The sequence below is a fragment of the Anomaloglossus baeobatrachus genome, chromosome 10 (genome assembly GCF_048569485.1).
Source record: "Anomaloglossus baeobatrachus isolate aAnoBae1 chromosome 10, aAnoBae1.hap1, whole genome shotgun sequence".
Taxonomy (NCBI): domain Eukaryota; kingdom Metazoa; phylum Chordata; class Amphibia; order Anura; family Aromobatidae; genus Anomaloglossus; species Anomaloglossus baeobatrachus.
In genome coordinates this window covers 186329845-186349766 of record NC_134362.1, presented here as the reverse complement: position 1 = coordinate 186349766, position 19922 = coordinate 186329845, and the positions used below count along the sequence as shown (strand labels likewise).

The following is a 19922-nucleotide window of genomic DNA, read 5'->3' as shown; positions in this document are numbered from 1 at the left end:
ACCGCCGGTGTCCCCTTGTCTGGGTCAGCACTCAGTCCTGTCATGACTTCTGGCGACACCGCCAGCGTGTTTCTCGGCCGGGAAATCTCAGCCAGTCTCTGCTGTGTACGTCTCCGGTACTGACACTCTTCCCATCCGATCTCTTGCAGACCTTCCTGTAATGGCGCCGGGAACGGTGGAGATGCTGGGGAAGGTGGAGGCGGGCCTTCTTTTCCCGCTCTTGTATACGCTCCACCCCCAGTCTCACACATTAAATCGACCCAGCATAGGCGACTCTTCTTTTTCTCTGTACTGCCACCCTCTCCACATGTTTTCAGTAACATCTTAGGGCCAGCACCTCCCCTCTTTGGACGGCATACTCTGTACTTCTTTTTCTTCGCCGGCCAACTCAGGGTCTTTCGTTTGGCGCCAATTCTTCGCGCGCTCGCTGTACTCGTGAAGACGGTGGCCATCTTACCGCCGTCTTGTGCCTGGTCCAACGCCTTAGGCACCACTTGGTCTCCATCTTCTTGGATCGGGACCCCTTGCATATAATCCGGATCCTGCCGACTACGCCACATGTAACGGGGTGCCAGGGGGGCCTCAGGGGTTGTAGTCATGGCCCCTTTTTCTCTCAGGCTTACCCCTGGCTCCGCCGTCACTATCGGGACAGGAGATGACTTGGTGGGGCAGAGTGTGGTGGTGCAGACGCCGTCGTCGGTTGTACAGAGACTCTGCAGACATGGATCAATTGAACCAGCAGGCATTTTATTACACACTTCACAGAGGCACACCACTTCAGATAACTTCACACTTCTTGGCTGAGGGGAAAAACCTGATCCTGACGTCTCCTCCAGTGGGGATGTGCCCGGCTAATCTACTTCACCTGGCTCCCACAGACCAGACCCACACCAGTACTGCTTCACACTTGAGGTTCCGCCTTCTCTTCTTCCCTTCTTTCTTTCTTTCTTTCTGCCCACTCAGCTCCACACTCTGCCCCTGGCTGTTCCTTCTCCCCCGTCCCGGAATCAACTGACTTCAACACACACACACTTCTCTCTCTAAGCTGCCGGCTCCTCCTCTCTCCTGCCCTGTTTCTATGGGGACAGCCGTCCCACCCGGGCTCTAGGGGAAAACCCACTGCACAGTAAAAACATGTTTATTAATAACATCAACAGTAACTACCCCAGAGTGAGGTATCTTCAGGGGGAAACTGAACCTCCTTGTAAGGGGTCTCCCCACCCCTTACAACATCACCCACACATATAGGGGGAAGGAGCTCTCTTAATGCAGCATAATAGATGCAGCAGTAGAGCTCCATGGATTGCAAAAAGTTTTTCGTAATCGAAATATGAGTGCAGATTTCATAATTAATTTATTATTTTACATATAGGAAACAAACCATGTTCTATGTCCTTGGAAAACTCCTTTAAGTGTTAATGTCGCGGGCGGGGAGGGAGCCGTCGCTGCTGCGCTCTCGCTGGGGCTCGGGTCCGGCGGTGGGCCGGATCCGGGGACTCGAGCGGCGCTCCTCGCCCATGAGTGAAATGGGTGATTTGGTTTGGGGATTTGGTCCGTGACGCCACCCACGGGTTGTGGTGAGGTTGGACACCACCTCTGCTGTTGACGGGGATCCCGGGAGCGATGGCAGGGAGCAGCTGGGATGTTGTTTCCCCCTCCGTGGGTAGGGGGTTGGTGGTCCCGGGGCCCGGTGAGGTGACTGGGAAGCAGGGTTGGCAAGGTACAGGGGGCCGCTTGGACTGCGCAGCGCGGTGCCGGACGGCACAGTAGTACTCACTCAGCCACAAATGGAGGCACTGTCTCTGGTAAAACAAACGGCTGGATGGACAGGTCCCACAGCCGGCTGCTGTGGTTTCTCCCGGACGGTTGGTGGTGGCTGCCTTTCCCTGCACCTGTTGTGTATCTTCGGTCCCGATGGCTTCCCACCGGTAACCCGCTCCCCAGCATGTATATGGGCCGGAGGAGCCCTTTTGCCTGCAGGCTCTGGCCCTTGGAACTCTAGCTGTGGCGGTAGCTGTATTTCCCTTGTGCTGTTTGGACGGTTGCCTTCAATCGGGTCTTCGCTGTTTGGAAACCCCTGGGGTTCCGGTCACTAACGGATTTGACCTTATTAACGGCGACTCCAAGCCTGGTCGGGGTCCGCAGGCCTTGCTGGTTTGTGCTGGCTTCACTTCGCTCCCCGGTTCGGTACCGGCGGGCCACCGCCCGTCCCCGGTCCTACGGTTCCGCGTTGATCTGCCTCTCCTGCAGACGGCCACCACCGTCTGCCAACCTTGCTCTCGGTGGCCCGGGCCACGTACCTGGACACAGTCAGTTTGCTCCTCTCCTACCACTTTACTCCTCACTCTTTCCCTTCCCTCACTTCACTGACTTCCTTTCCCGCCTCCAGGCCTGTGAACTCCTCAGTGGGTGGGGCCAACCCCCGGGCTCCACCCCACCTGGTGTGGACATCAGCCCCTGGAGGGAGGCAACAAGGATTTGTGTCTGACTGATGTGCCTATCTCGGGGTGGGGGTGTTGTGTTGTAGTACCTGTGACGACCTGGCTAGTCCAGGGCGCCACATTAATATCTGTCTTAAAACCAAGAAGATTCTGTGCCTTCTCTGAGTTGGAACTAAGAAGCACATTGCACCTCTTAAAGTGATAGTTTCCAAAAGGTTGGTTCTTACTTTAAAGGAAAAACTCGTAAAAGATACACTCACACAAGTTCTTTCTCTTAAAGTTTCTCCACGTCACCTTTCGGTTTCTATACTTATCTGTCCCACAGAATTTTGAACAAACTTCGGCAATTGTCATGGCGGCATCAGGCTCAGTTCACATTCCATATTCTGACACTCCGTCTGATGGTTTCTCTTGTGTCAGAGTACAAAACAAGTAGACATAGGCGTCAACCAGCTGTGTGCTGATTCATAGATAGGGTAGCAAGGGTTAATCTCTGCTAGTCTCCTTGTGAGGTTCCTGTGATCACATGTTGTGAGGAGGCCAATCACATTTGCTTCCCTCCTATTTATGCTGGATGAAATCTACCAATGCCAGCTATAGGTTATCTTGTGTTGGTCTGTGAGCTTTTGTGTCCCAGTCTTTCTGGTAATAGTGTTGCTTTTGCTTGGTGCGGTTGTGAAGTTTACCTCTGTTGTTTTGTACTTCTTTTCTGATCTTGTTTTCCTCCTAATTTTTTATTGTCTTATACCTCTGTGTATGCGTGCTGAGTAACACAGATTTTGTTTCCCTTTTCTGTCTGTTTCTGGTGTTTTCAACACACTCCTGTCCTGTCCCTCCCTGAGGAAGGGGGTATCAGATCAGGTCTGGTCATGAGCAGGGCCAGGAAGGAAACTCAGGTATCTCCACCATCAGGAGGATCCCTGAGATTAAGGGTAGCTTAGAGCCTGGTTGTGGGGTTTAACCCTGTTGTATTGTACTTCTTTCCTGCTCTTGTTTTCTTCCTAATCTTTTATTGTCTTATACCTCTGTGTATGTGTGCTGAATAACAGAAATTTGGTTTCTCCTGACTGTCTGTTTCTGTGATTTTCAACACACTCCTGTCCAGTCCCTCCCTGAGGAAGGGGGTATCAGATCAGGACTGGTCATGAGCAGGGCCAGGAAGGAAGCTCAGGCATTTCCACCATCAGGAGTATCCCTGAGATTAGAGATAGCTTAGGGCCTGGTTGTGGAATTTACCCCTATTGTATTGTACTTCTTTCCTGCTCTTGTTTTCCTCCTAATCTCTTATTGTCTTATACCTCTATGTATGCGTGCTAAATAAAAGAGATCTGGTTTCCCCTGACTGTCTGTTTCTGTAATTTTTAACACACTCCTGTCCAGTCCCTCCCTGAGCGGAGGGGAAGAGGGAATAAGATCAGAACTGCTCAAGAGCCAGAAGGAGACTCAGGCCTCTCCACCATTAGGAGTATCCGTGAGATTAGGGATAGTTTAGGGCCCGGTTGGGGAGTTTACCTCTGTTGTTTTGTACTTCTTTCCTGCTTTTTGTTTTCCTCCTAATTTCTTATTGTCTGCTACCTCTTTGTGTGCATGCTAAGTCCCCTGACTGTCTATTTCTGTAAATTTTAACACACTCCTGTCCAGTCCCTCCCTTGGAGGAGGTGGAGAGTGAATAAGATCAGGACTGCTCAGGAGCAGGAAGGAGACTCAGGCCTCTCCACCATCAAGAGTATCCCTGAGGTTAGGGATTACATAGGGCCCCCTAGCTTGATGGTCAGCTTAGGACTTCTGGTTCCCTGCTATCCCAGATTCATTGCGACAACTCCACAGCCTCTCCAGCAAGAACTTCTCAGCTGCAACAGAAGCAACACCTCAGCTCCTTAAGAGACTCCATCAAAGTGGACAGGATAGGTATGAGCTACAGCCGGCATAGGGAGGAGTGTGAGGCAGTTTAGGAAGCCCTGTTGCCCGCTATCCCATAGTCATCGTGATATTCTCTCTGTTATACTTACAGAATGCTGAGGAAGGAGCCAGCTCTTCGTCCAAGTGCCAACGAAATTTTGCAGTTTCCTTATGTAACTCATAGAGGGCAGGTATGTATGGATATTTTTGTGTATTTTGCATGCATATTTAGCTCAGATCTCAAGATTACTTATATATATATATATATATATATATATATATATATATATATATATATTCTGTATATATAAATGTACACCACATTGCTTTATGCCCAATTAAAGCATTCATGAGTTGGATCCAGTGGCAATTATACATAGGGTTAAAGACCGTCATTTCTGTACTCTATATGAACCACTACACGTTTGCAATTAGGAAAAATATTCCGTCTCTTTGAGAGCATGTGTTGGGTTCTTGCTTCAGGATTTAATTGCTGCTGGCATTCTTCTCTCTTCCGTCAAGTTTTGATGTGATGGGTAAAGAATGACACAGAGGAAGACAAAGGAATCCAGGAAAGTTTCAGTGAGAGAACAGACTCGGTGGGGGGCCGAAGCTGCAAACTTGTAGAAAGCTTCCGTCCATTGTTCTGTTCAAAGCTTTGGGTACCACCGTCAGTGGAGCTTCTTCTGAGTGAAGTTGGGTGTTGGCGCGTAGCAGAGAAACGATAGAGGAAATCCTGATGTTTGGCACTTTATATGAAATATGCAATTGTGATGATATTCCTACATCACGTTCTCTATACACACGCAGAGTTCTTCTAGGAGGTTTTGAAGCAGAAACTGGATGGAAATTGAGCAGAAACTCTCCAAAACTCCTGAAATAGTTTTTGCGCAATATCTATACCAAAAATTTTGCACCATTAGCAAGATTCCCATGTTGGTCCTGGTGCAAACTGGTGACAGATGTGAAAACATTGCTTGGAGCAGAAGATTTTGTGCAGATCTGCCTCTGTAGACTTTTCTGTAGATTTGTAATGTTAAGGAATAAATCCAATATTTTTTATGTTTTAAATAAAGCTATCAGATAGACTTAGGTCTTATTTCCTACCACCCAATAACTGCAGGATGCAGAAGATATAGTATAAAGGTATGTACATTCCACCCCATGCTGAGTCCCTGGTTGACTTTGGGCTAGCCCTGACTAGTGAGCAGGCCAGCAGGACATGAGTCTTACTACTAATGTAAAGAAAACACGAGGAAGGGGAGACAAACAGGGAGACAGATACAACAATAGAACTCCAAATCTTCTCCAGAGAGGGAACTCCGCCACATCCACTGGAACGCTAACCACAGCTTTATCCAGAGACGTCTTCTTCCCAGGTCAGCATAGAATGAACTATCACTGGCATATGACAGATCAGCATAGAATAATCTATCACTGGTATATGACAGGTCAGCATAGAATGAACTATCACTGGCATATGACAGGTCAACATAGAATAAACTTTCACTGGCACACGACAGGTCAGTATGGAATGAACTATCACTGGCATATGACAGGTCAGCATAGAATGAACTATCACTGGCATATGACAGGTCAGCATAGAATGAACTATGACTGGCATATAACATGTCAGCATAGAATGAACTATCACTGGCATATGACAGGTCAGTATGGAATGAACTATCACTGGTATATGACAGGTCAGCATATAATGAACTATCACTGGCATATGACAAGTCAGCATATAATGAACTATCACTGGCATATGACAAGTCAGCATATAATGAACTATCACTGGTATATGACAGGTCAGCATATAATGAACTATCACTGGTATATGACAAGTCAGCATATAATGAACTATCACTGGCATATGACAAGTCAGCATATAATGAACTATCACTGGCATATGACAGGTCAGTATAGAATGAACTATCACTGGCACACGACAGGTCAGTATGGAATGAACTATCACTGGCATATGACAAGTCAGCATATAATGAACTATCATTGGCATATGACAAGTCAGCATATAATGAACTATCACTGGCATATGACAAGTCAGTATATAATGAACTATCACTGGCATATAACAAGTCAGCATATAATGAACTATCACTGGCATACGACAGGTCAATCAAAGTGAGGAGGTACTCCGACACAAAACGTCCATGCAGACAAAAATTGTTGAAGATTAAAAAAACATCTTTAATTCCTATTAGATAAAATACATGGTGAGGATAAAATTTCCTATGATTGACGCGTTTCAGACGCTGGGTCTTTAGTCATAATCTTGATAAGGACTAAAGGATAAGGATAATAATAAAAGGATAAGGATAATAATCTTGATTATGACTAAAGACCCAGCGTCTGAAACGCGTCAATCATAGGAAATTTTATCCTCACCAAGTGAAGCTTCTCTTTAATGTTTTCTTCCAAAGGCAACAGATGGACATGCTGCAAATAAGTCATTTGCATGCTATAAAGAGAGAATGGGGCCCGCATGCTGTAGTTTTGGGGTACTTTATGTCCGCCTGTGCCTTAGTCTTCGTTCTCGTCAATTACAGGTTCTCTCCCAATGGCTGCAGGAGGTGATTCGGCAAGACAGAAAAGATTCTGTGGATGAAGACGTCGCCAGGATCACAGCGGCTATGTACGTACAGCACTTGTACTTGTGCTAATCAATATCATCAAATGTTATGTTCAAGAATCCAGCTAATTAGACGCTCTTCTGAGATGTACCTGACATTTAGGTCAAGCACTAAAGCATCTGCATAACGCAACTCTTAATATGGTAATTTCAGACTATTTTCACCTTCTCACTATGAGCTGAAATGTGAGTGCTTCACCCACTGTCCTGGCGGTGTTGGGATCTCTTCAGACTACAGATTCTGACAACGTCTCTAATGTCTGTGATCAGCGCAGGCAGACGCGGGCATCTGCCAACAGATTGAGAGTTCATAGGCAGGCTAGCAAGAGTTAATCTCTGCTGCTCTGCTTGTGAGTCTCCTTTGATCACATGTTGTGGGGGAGCCAATCACATCTGCTCCCCTCCTATATATGCTGGCTAAATCCTTCCTTCTATGCCAGTTATAGATTATCTAAACTGATCTGGTGGGGTGTTATGATCCAGACTAAGGGGTACTTTGCACGCTGCAACATCGCAAGCCGATGCTGCGATGTCGAGCGCGATAGTCCCCGCCCCCGTTGCAGCAACGATCTCTTGTGATTGCTGGCGTAGCGAACATTATCGCTACGGCTGCTTCACATGCACTCACCTGTCCTGCGACGTTGCTCTGGCCGGCGACCCGCCTCCTTCCTAAGGGGGCGGGTCGTGCGGCGTCACAGTGACGTCACACGGCAGGCGGCCAATAGCAGCGGAGGGGCGGAGATGAGCAGGATGTAAACATCCCGCCCACCTCCTTCCTTCCGCATTGCAGCCGGGACGCAGGTAAGGAGATGTTCCTCGCTCCTGCGGCTTCATACACAGCGATGTGTGCTGCCGCAGGAAAGAGGAACTACATCGTACCTGTCGCTGCACCGGCATTATGGAAATGTCGGACCCTACACCGATGATACGATAACGAAGCTTTTGTGTTCGTTAATCGTATCAAAAAGGATTTGCACACTATGATATCGACTGCGACACCGGATGTGCATCACTTTCGATTTGACCCCACCGACATCGCACCTGCGATGTCGTAGTGTGCAAAGCCCGCCTAACTGTTGGTTGTAGTACTTGTTGCTGTGTGCAGTTGTTGTCTTTTTTTGTTGCTACCTTCCTGCTCTTGTTTTTCTCCTCAGTCTGTTTGTTCCTGTGTGTTTGCAGTGTGTCAGAGTTTTGGTTTTGCCGTGTCTTTATCTGTGTTTCCATCTCACTACTGTCTCGTCCTTTCCTTGGTGAGAGGGGGGAATCAGATTAGCTATGGTCAGGGGAATTGCAAGGCACGTGACTCAGGCATCTGCCCCATTAGGGGTAACCCTGAAGTTAGAGATAGCCTAGAGACCCCTAGCATGAGGGTCAGCATAGGAGCCCCTATCCTTCACTTTCCTACAGTCACGTTGTGACATTTTGTCTGATTTCTGGGATCTCTCTACTACGCCCTCCACTAATCATAATAATGGGGCTCCTTGAGTCTCTTTGAGTGAAAAAAGCCTATGGTGCAAATGTGTGGCATCTACGGAGCTGGCGATACTCCAAAGACCCATTGTGACTCTGAACACAATTAATCATCATTTAGGCTTCCTATAGCACTTTCTAGGCTGTAATATTATTAGAAACCCTCAGAATTAATCTTTTAAGTTCAAAGTGACCTCAACCAGCCAGATAATTATCTTAATTATCTTCATCAATTAAGTGTCAAACCAATAGCAACTGATCTCGACAATAATTTAAGGTAACTTAAAGGATATGGACACTTTCCGGGACATATTATTTCCTAAATGCATATATTTCGGGCTAAAATTAATTTTAGCAATTCTGTTTCATTAAAAAATTTGCACCGTTTGGATTTTACATACTCTTTTTTTTGGCTGCAGAATGAGTGAACTGAGAATCCACCAGCGAGTTCCTTCTGGCAAAAAAATTGCTACTCTTTTTTCCATCTATTTGTGAACTCTTCTGTGCTGATTTATAACCACTTCAAAGCCCGGCCCAACTTATATGAGTTCTGTGGTCAGAAATCAGCAGCGGGGAGTTCAGAATAAGACAGATAAATGAGTTAGAAGTTGACAGAACACACTCACTGATGGATTCTTAGTTACCTCATTCTGCAGCCAAAAATGCACAGGGGCAATAAAGATCCTTTAAAAGCCAAACGGTGACCATGGGATAGTGGGGAACAAGGGCTCCTAAGCTGTCCCTCCTGCTAGGAAGCCCTATCCTCAGGGATACTCTTGATGGTGGAGAGGCCTGAGTCTTCTTCTTGGCCCTGTTCCTGACCAGTCCTGATCTGATTCCCCCTCCCCCAAGGGAAGGACATGACAAGAGTGTGATAAACCCACAGAAAAAGGAAAACTAAAACTCTGTCACACAGCACGCACACAAAAAGGACACACACATAACAGGTTCAGGAGGAAAAACAAGAACAAGAAGGAAGCTACAAAACAACAGGGGCAAACTACACAACCACTCCAAATAAAAAGCAACACTTTCGCCAGAATGTCTATGACACCAAAGTTCACCGATCAACACACAATCACCTATAGCTGGCATGGGTAGAAGATTTCATCCAGCATAAATAAGAAGGGTGCAGATGTGATTGGCCTCACAACCACATGTGATCAAAGGAGCCTAACAAGCAGACTAGCAGAGATTAACTCCTGCTAGCCTGCCTAGGAAAAATAACAGCAGGAAGGAAGCTAAAACCAGCAGGGGTGGGGGGCGTGGCCGGAGCTTCATGGAGTAGGACGCCTGAGGGTTGAGCTCCTCTCCCCGGGTGAAAAATAAGCCCATTTATATAAGCTTAGAGCGCCCAGGATGGGGAAAAAGAAGCCCCCTAAGACCACCAGAGACCCAGGAGCCCCAGCACCGCTTACTATGGACTCCTTCTTAACGAAAGAGCTGCCAGGGGAGCAGGACCAGGAGGACGCCCGGATGGCTGGAGCGCCACATCATCTGCTTACACAGACGGCGGCAGCACCAGGAGGTGTGGGAGGCAGCGGACGGGGAGAGCCGGGCCACGTTGCAGACGGAGGGAGGGGTGAAGAGCCCGAAGAATCCGACGGCACAGATGGAGGAAGAGCCGGAGATCCCGCGGACGCCGGCAGAGGGGGAGCCAGCCTCGCGGTCAAGATGGCGGCGGCGGCGGAGAAGACGCGAGGTGACTCACCTGACTGCGGGCGGGAACGGGACTGCAGCGAGCCAGCCGGGAGCGTGAGCCTGGAGACTGCGGGGCCGGACAGGAGGTACATGCTCTCCCTAGACACGAGCTCCGGCGGCCACACGGAGATGGTGGGGATGCCGCCCCTCCCCCCTCTGGAGATACTGGAGAGCGGCGGCGGTTGGAGCCCGTCGGCTCCTGTGGAACACCCGCAGGGGGAGTCCGGTGCCATGGCCTGGTGCGGCGGGAGTGGGGAGTGGGGGAGCCCCGACTGTAGGATGGTGGATGGTGGTGGGGGGGACTGGGGAGAGGCACAGAAAGAGGATCGAGAGGCCAGGAGTGAGGCCCTTCTGCCTGCTATAGTTCCCCAGCCTGTGTGGGATGACCCTGAATCTCCTAAAGATGCCCCCCTGTCCTCCCCACTGGGACCACCAATCTTGCAAAATGAATCTCTCACTCCCAGGCCCCAAAGAAGCCAGACTGTATCTGGAAATACAGGGTCAGGGAGCCCAGCCCCTGTGGCACAGCTTAAAGGGACCTCCAGGACCCCCCTGAGCTCGCCTGCTAGAGAAGCTTCCAGGAAGGGAGCTCCGGGGACCCTGATTGCTGCACCCACACAGCCTCCATGTCCCCCAGCGGATTGGTGGGAATTTGTCCGTCAGCTTCCTACAAAAAAGGACTTCCAAGAACTTATTTCTGAAGTAAAAGACACCTGCAGGTCTGAAATAGCGGCGGTCCGACGGGATGTAGTCTCTATCTCCAAAAGAATAAATCAGCTGGAGACCGACCATAATGATGCTAGAACAACCATTCGCCACCTCCAGTCCCATACCTCCTCCCAAGCCGACGCCATAAGAGAGTTACAACGTCATATTGAAGATCTCGATAACAGAGGCAGGCGCCACAATATAAGAGGTGTTCCTGAGTCCCAAATAAAGGAGGACGTTACAAAAATCCTGCAGACCATATTTAACTCCCTCCTCCAGCGTCCTCCTGATAGTCCAATTCCTATGGACAGAGCACACAGGGCTTTGCGCCCCAAAAATTTGACAGGGAACCCGAGAGACATTATTTGTCATATCGTGGACTTCCAACTTAAAGAGGAAATAATGTTCAGAGCACGACCGCCAAAACAAGCGATGTACCAAGATGCTAAGATTCAACTGTTTCAGGATCTCTCATGGTTGACACTACAGCAGCGGAGGGCCCTCCCCTCATTACTGTCATCCCTAAAGGCCAATAATATCCTCTATAGATGGGGGTTCCCATTCAGCCTATCTGCACAGCGAGGGGAGACGTCGGCCAACCTTCGGACCCCTGCAGACTTGGAGTCCTTTTGCCGGGCATTTGACCTTTCTGTCCCGGATCTCCCAGATTGGACTCTGCCCCAACAGATACAGCAGCTTCCTAAGACCTGGCAGCCAGCCACAGCAGCACGTAAACGGCAACCTAGAGGCCCAAGAGCGGAAGGACCTACCTGATTGTTTTTTCCCGTGATTTTACAGTCATTTTTTTATCTCATATGGGAATTCCAGGGGGTCAAATGGTCTGCTTATATTGCTTCCCTTTTTCCTGGGACTTTCTCCCTCTTAAGAAAAATCCCGGGGGGGAGGGGTTTGGATCCCCAGTCCGGTTTGTGAGGTTCCGCCACTCACCCTTTGGCAGAGTCGTACCAATTGATTCGCACTTTGGTTTATAGTGCAGGTTATATATAGTGAAATACCCTTAACTTTGTATAAAAGTAAGTCGACTCTGCTGGTGGGGTAGTGGACGGTCGGGGTTGATTCCATACCCTTATTGTATAATTGAAGAGTTTCTATTTTTTGGTAGAGCATAGATATGTTTTGGTTTATTCTTTATTGTTCTGGTTGTACTCACAGATATGCAACTTACTATAGTAGAGACGCTAGGTTTCAGAAGGGCTCAGGGAGTATATCTACCATACACATCAAGCGACAGTCTCAAACACTAGTCCTTACACTAGCTTACATTAAGACACCGGGATGGCTACGTTGATGAGCCTTAACGTGAAGGGGTTGAATTCCGATGTTAAAAGGAGGCTGGTTCTCCAGGAGATGCGAAAATCACTGGCGGATGTGGTGTTTCTGCAAGAGACACACTTTACGGAAAAAAGCTCTTTTAACTTTGCCCGCCATTGGTTTCCTCAATCCTTTTCGGCTACAAACACAAAAAAGAAAGCTGGGGTGGCTATACTAATTTCTCGCACTTGCCCGCTTCAAGTGGGTAAGTGGGAAGCAGATCCCTCAGGTCGGTACCTGATCATCCAGGACACGCTGAATGGGATGAAATTAATCCTATGTAACCTCTATGCCCCAAACTCTAATCAGATTAGATTTGTTTCTTCGGTCCTTTCACGCCTCCCGTCAGACCGGGGGGTCATTCACATTATAGGGGGGGACTTTAATATGGTGTTCTCACACAGAGCTGATAAAATGCTAGCACCTTCACACTCCACAAGCCCATGTAAGTCATCTAATCTGTCTACGGGATTTCGCAAATTGATCCATAAATATCAACTATTTGATCTGTGGAGAATTGATAATCCGACAGCGAGACAATACACCTTCTTCTCACACCCTCATAATTCCCACAGCCGAATCGATTATTTGTTTGGTAATGTTCTCACTCTTAGAACACTCCGACAAGCACAAATAGGCAGTATCACGTGGTCAGACCATGCCCCTTTACTACTACACCTTAATTTAACAAATGTTCCCTCAAAAAGAACCCACTGGAGACTAAATGAATCCCTACTCGCCAACCCTACTTCTCGAGAATCTATCCGTAAGGCCATACAGAATTACTTTGAGGAGAATTCTCAGACCCCTCCATCTTTCCCAGTGATATGGGAAGCCCACAAGGCGGTTATTAGAGGGGAGTGCATAGCCATTTCTTCCAAGCTCAAAAAGGACTCACAGCAACTTTATCGTCAATGTGAAATAGACCTCCGATTAGCGGAGGAACGCCTTCACACCCACCCCTCTATGATTCGCCTAAAAGTGGTAATAGACCTTAGAACTAAATTAAAAGAGATATCACACGGGAAAATAGAAAAGCTCCTACGTTACTCACGCCAGAAGTATTATGAGTATGGCAATAAACCACATACGATGCTGGCCAGAAGGCTTCGGGACCAAACGATAACTTCCGCCCCCTGCGCCATAAAGGATACTTTGGGCACCCCTCATTATGATCCCACAAAAATCGCACAACTCTTCCACGCATACTATACATCCTTGTACTCTATCCCTCCGTCATTATCAATGTCCCACCCAGATAGAACAGCAATATTGAATGATTATTTGACTGACTGTCACCTTCCAAAACTGTCCCAGGAGGCTCTGGAGGATCTTAACCGAGAAATAGTCCCGGATGAGATCCATCAGACCATTAAAGACCTCCCAAACCACAAAGCTCCGGGCCCGGATGGGTTTACTTACCTATATTATAAAACCTTCCTGGGAGAACTGTCACCTCATTTGACACATCTTTTCAACCTTTTTATGAAGGGTGAGGACATCCCAAATACTTTTTTACACTCTTACATAACTGTCATCCCTAAAGCGGGCAGGGACCCCATGGAATGTGCGAGCTATCGCCCTATCAGCCTTTTAAATTCTGATCTTAAAATATTCACCAAACTGTTGGCGGAGCACCTAAATAATTGGCTTCCACTGCTGGTCCATAAAGACCAAGTAGGTTTCGTTCGCTATAGACAGGCGGGGGACAACACCCGAAGGATCTTAGATCTGGTAGAGGTGGTGAATAGGGAAGGAGTGGAAGCACTTCTTCTGGGACTAGACGCGGAGAAGGCTTTCGATAGGCTGGATTGGTCCTTCATGTTTTCTGTGTTGGGCCACTTTGGCTTGTCGGGACCATTTCTCTCAGCACTGCGGGGCTTGTATTCTCTCCCTGCGGCGACAATTCGCCTCCCTCATGCGCACTCCAATCCCCTGCCCATCCGAAATGGAACTAGGCAGGGCTGTCCTCTGTCCCCTTTGCTATATGTCCTAAGCATTGAACCACTAGCAGCACATATTCGACTCAATCCGGACATTATGGGGGTCAAGGTGCGGGATAAATCCTTTAAAGTGGCCCTATTTGCAGACGACGTCCTGTTGTCCCTGACTAATCCCGTCATTTCCCTACCAAACTTACACGCAGTACTTACTCAATATGCTAGACCAGGGGTGGGGAACCTCCGGCCCGCGGGCCGTATGCGGCCCGCATTGACCTTTTCTGCGGCCCCCGGGCACATTGCACAGTCCACAGAGCTCGGGAGGCAGCAGCGTCTTGCTTGCTGCTGGCCCTTTAAACCCTGTATGGCTTACGTCCTCATGCTAGCGTGAGGACGTACTTTGTGGGTGGAGTTAGCGCTCAACTCGCTCTTTTTCCACAGAAGAGAAGCTACTACCTCAGCGTCCGACAGGTGTGTTTGTGCTCCCATGCCTGTGTGTGCCCCTGCACATCCCCACTGCAGCCTGTGCTCCGTGCAGCGTCCCATCCACCTTGCGCATTCCCACTGCAGCCTGTTCTCCGTGCAGTGTCCCGTCCTCCTCGTGCATTCCCACGGCAGCCTGTGCTCCTCACTCTCCCCCACGGCAGCCTGTGCTCCTCACTCTCCCCCACGGCAGCCTGTGCCCCTGTGGCCTCCCCACGGCAGCCTGTGCCCCTGTGGCCTCCCCACGGCAGCCTGTGCCCCTGTGGCCTCCCCACGGCAGCCTGTGCCCCTGTGGCCTCCCCACGGCAGCCTGTGCCCCTGCGGCCTTCACACTGCTGCCTGTGCCCCCCTGGTATGTCAGAACCCCTAGCAATGTCCTTAAATTTCTCCCAGCCCTCCCAAGTGATATATAATCCTCCCTAGTGATGTCTAGTCCTCCCAGCCCTCCCCAGTGATGTCTAGTCCTCCCAGCCCTCCCCAGTGATGTCTAGTCCTCCCAGCCCTCCCCAGTGATGTCTAGTCCTCCCAGCCCTCCCCAGTGATGTCTAGTCCTCCCAGCCCTCCCCAGTGATGTCTAGTCCTCCCAGCCCTCCCCAGTGATGTCTAGTCCTCCCAGCCCTCCCCAGTGATGTCTAGTCCTCCCAGCCCTCCCCAGTGATGTCTAGTCCTCCCAGCCCTCCCCAGTGATGTCTAGTCCTCCCAGCCCTCCCCAGTGATGTCTAGTCCTCCCAGCCCTCCCCAGTGATGTCTAGTCCTCCCAGCCCTCCCCAGTGATGTCTAGTCCTCCCAGCCCTCCCCAGTGATGTCTAGTCCTCCCAGCCCTCCCCAGTGATGTCTAGTCCTCCCAGCCCTCCCCAGTGATGTCTAGTCCTCCCAGCCCTCCCCAGTGATGTCTAGTCCTCCCAGCCCTCCCCAGTGATGTCTAGTCCTCCCATCCCTCCCCAGTGATGTCTAGTCCTCCCAGCCCTCCCCAGTGATGTCTAGTCCTCCCAGCCCTCCCCAGTGATGTCTAGTCCTCCCAGCCCTCCCCAGTGATGTCTAGTCCTCCCAGCCCTCCCCAGTGATGTCTAGTCCTTCCAGCCCTCCCCAGTGATGTATATGCCCTCAGCATCTCCTGTGATGTATTTACAGCAGTCCCAGCTGACACAAACGTGGAAAAACAGTTGTGAGAAGCAATAAGATCAATATTGAATAATATAGCCGCACCAAAAACAAGAAGCTTCAGCCGCCACGATGAGTTAATTGTTTGACTAAGTATAGCAGGGTAATTTTAAGTTGATAGTTTTGTGCGGCCCCCGAAGGTTGGTAGAAAATTCCAAATGGCCCTCGGCATTAAAAAGGTTCCCCACCCCTGTGCTAGACTCTCGGGTTATAAACTTAACTCCGACAAAACAGAGGCCTCGCCGCTCAACATCCCAGAAACTAAATTACAGACCCTCAAACAAAATTTTAAGTACTCCTGGCATTCAGATTCCCTACGATATTTAGGAGTCAAAATAACCCCCAGTTATAAAACATTATACCAAGCCAATTTCCCGCCCCTGATACGCGAAGTGGAAAATAGTCTGAAAAAATGGTCATCATTACAGATCTCTTTTTTGGGTAAAATTGCTACAATTAAAATGTCAGTTGTCCCTAAATTTCTGTATCTGTTTGAAACACTCCCGGTGCGGGTTCCCCTGGGGGTATTGAAAAAAGTCCAATCAAAACTCCTGCAATTTATATGGCACTCAGGAAGGCATCGCATCCCAGATTCAGTACTATATACACCACGTACAGAGGGGGGCTTGTCGTGTCCGAATCTTAAGCTTTATTACTATGCCGCACACCTGCGCAGCCTGGCGTCATGGACGACTCTGCCGGCTTTTAACAAGTGGACGGAGATAGAGAAGCTTTGGATGGCACCTTTCCACCCTAGCTCGCTAATATGGGGACGCCCTAGTGAAACCCCCTCCAGAGACCTCCTGGGCCCGATGGCATTTACAAGAGAGGTGTGGCGACAGTGTAGAATGAAGTTCCAGCTGGCCTCACAGTCTTCCTTGTTGACCCCTTTCTTGTTCACACCACACTTGACAAAGGGCATGAATCCGGGAGTGACGGGGCAGTGGGCGAAGGCGGGCCTCTACTGTTTTCGGGACGTGGTTAACCCGGTTACGCTGAAATTGAAGCCATTTTCGGATTTACGATATCAATACAACCTACCCCTCCATCTATATTCCTCATATCAACAGATATCACATTTTTTCACAGACATTATGGGACAGGTGGGGGTGCGTCGTCCCACAGCATTTGAAACCCTTTGTTCTGGCAGGACCACCACCAGGGGACTGATCTCGGCCATTTATAACATTCTGATAATCGGGGACTCACTGGAGCCACTGAGGCATTCATACATGAAGAGATGGGAGGTATGGGTTGGACGCCCCCTTTCAGATGCACTCTGGTCGGTAATATGGGCTAGGACATTTAGGTCCTCAATTAGCACTCTTTATAAGGAAAATCAAGTAAAGATCCTCATGACATGGTACCACACACCAGAACTCCTTCACAAATTTAACCGTACCTATCCAGACGTGTGTTGGAGATGTGGCCTTGGGGGAGCATCCCAATACCATATATTCTGGACATGCCCGATCATTGAAGGCTTCTGGGAGGAGGTGGAGTCCCTGATTGGCAGATTGGTGGGTGGTAGCGTGACCAGAGATCCGGTAGTCTATTTGCTGAATGCCCTTCCATCGTCTCTAAGCAAACCTGAACTAAAGCTTTTACTCCATGTCCTTACTGCGGCCAAGTGTCTAATTTCACTGTTCTGGAGAAGGGTAGCCCCGCCCTCAGTCTCAGATCTATATGCCAGAATAAAAGATGTCAGGAGTATGGAAAAGCTCACAGCCCACCTCCATAATACAATGGATAAGTTCACAGTGACATGGTCTCTCTGGGATGCCCTTGTGGACACCTGTCAGGTGTAGGGTTGGATATAGGATTGGAATGTCTGATACTCGGGACTTAGACTGGTTTCGGGGGGCACCTTCCACCTTCTATTTGACAATTAGAGTGTTAACGATATAGTCCATCTGTAAGCATACTTGTGAAATGGTACAGCTATTCATGTAACTGCATGTCAGTGTGTTATTCTTTTCTTTTCTGGTGTACAACATGTTAAAAAAACCTTTTTCAAAAATAAAAAGTTGAATAAAAAAAAACCAACAGGGGTAAACTCCACAAGCATTCCAAGCAATGAGCACAACTTTCACCAGCAAAGGCAGCATTACACGCAACGACGAATCTAACAATATATCGCCGGGATTACGGATTCCGTGACGCACATCCGGTATCGTTAGCGACGTCGTTGCGTGTGACAGCAAGGAATGACCATTAACGATGGAAAATACTCACCTTATCGCCAATCGTTGACACGTCGTTCCTTTTCAAAATATCGTTGATTGTTGAGGACGCAGGTTGTTCGTCGTTCCCGAGGCAGCACACAACGCTACGTGTGACACCCCGGGAACGACGAACTACAGCTTACCTGCGGCCACCGGCGATGCGGAAGGAAGGAGGTGGGCGGGATGTTACGGCCGCTCATCTCCGCCCCTCTGCTTCTATTGGGCGGCCGCTTAGTGAGGCCGCTGTGACGCCGCACGATCCAACGCCTTAGAAAGGAGGCGGTTTGCTGGACACAGCGACGTCGCTAGGCAGGTAAGTATGTGTGACGGCTCCTAACGATATTGTGCGCCACGGGCAGCGATTTGCCCGTGACGCACAAACGGCGGGGGCGGGTGCTTTCACCAGCGATATCGGTGCGTGTAACACCCCCTTAAGTCTGAGACACCACACCTCACAGACCAACATAGAATAAACTATTGAAAAAAAGTCCATCCTGTGTCACTTGAAATGCATCGTTGACACCGGTCATGTCATCTTGACTGCAATGTGCCAATATACTTGTACCGTATGAAAAGATAAAAAGAAAAATAACGCATCTCTCTGTTGAAGCTGGACTTTTTTTCAATTGGATTTTGCGTCAGGCGTGGCAGCACCTTGTCCGAGCTCCCGAGGGTGAGAGACTGATTTACACGGTCACCTGAATCTCTTTAATTGTTATAGAATAAACTATAGCTGGCATGGTTGGAAGGTTTCAACCAGCATAAATAGGAGGGGAGCAGATGTGATAGGCCTCCCCACAACATGTGACCAAAGGCGCAAACAGATCAGCAGACATTAACTCTTGCTAGCCTGTCTATGAATCAGCACACAGCAGGTCAACACCCGAGTTTGCCTGTGTTGATCCCAGACAAAAGAGAAACAATCGGATGGCGTTTCAGAATCTGTAGTCTGAACAGAGCCCGATGTCGCCATTACAGTTGGCAAAGTTTGTGCAAAAGTCCATGTGACAAATTTTTAAGGAAACTGAATGGCAAAAATTTAAAAAGAAAATGGCCAAAGAGCTGTCCATATACTTTACTAGTAATTTCTACCGAAATACAAGTGCTACAGACAATAAATCCCCATTCCGATAAGTAACATATAGGATTGTTATCATACGGTAGTAACATTTCTTATGTAGCATCAGCTTCTACATTGAAGGATTATTTCTTCTGCAGACAGATTGATTTTAAGAAATGATAGTAAACGGGAGCAAAGTTTGAACATTGAAATGAATCTAAGCGCTTCTTGTGGTCAGGCTCGTATATATCTACTCTGTAAAAAAAAAGAACAAATTCCTGTAATATAACGTTCCCTTCCTCCTGCATCTTCATCCTTAGAGAAAGTGTCGGGCTTTTTTTTTTTTTTAACTAAATCAATATTTACAGATGAAAATAAGAAACTCTGTAATATATCTTATCAGAGACATCCACTTCTTTCTCCTTCAAGACTGAATATTCTCAATTCACAGGTAAAAAATATCTTCAGACTTTCCTATTTTTATTTATTTGAGATAAGAGATGACAGTTGGTGCTCATAAAGTTCTATGGAACTTGCAGCAGAATGATAGTGTCGGCCTCTAGTGTCACACAGGGTTTTGCACAAACTTCGCCGACTGTTATGGTGTCATTGGACTCTGTTCAGATTGCAGATTCTGACCCTCCACCCGATGTTTTCTTTGGTGTCTGGGATCAACATAGATAGACTCGGGCATCAACCTGTTGTGTGCTGATTCATAGGCAGGCTGGCAAGAGTTAATCTGTGATGGTCTGCTTGCTTCTTTAATCACATGTTGTGGAGAGCATTATCACATTTACTCCCCTCCCCTCCAATTTATGTTGGTGGAATCCTTCTACCTATGCCAGCTAT

The 19922-nt window shown here is 48.4% G+C and overlaps 1 protein-coding gene across 1 annotated transcript in view; it reads left to right on the top strand.

The window, feature by feature from the left end:
* Positions 1–19922, top strand: part of LOC142254391 (serine/threonine-protein kinase Nek11-like) — a 216387-nt gene that overhangs the window by 101381 nt on the left and 95084 nt on the right. Inside the window, exons 7-8 of the mRNA XM_075325433.1 lie at positions 4453–4531; positions 6911–6996. Coding sequence (XP_075181548.1) covers positions 4453–4531; positions 6911–6996 — 165 coding nt within the window. The remainder of the gene's footprint in view (positions 1–4452; positions 4532–6910; positions 6997–19922) is intronic.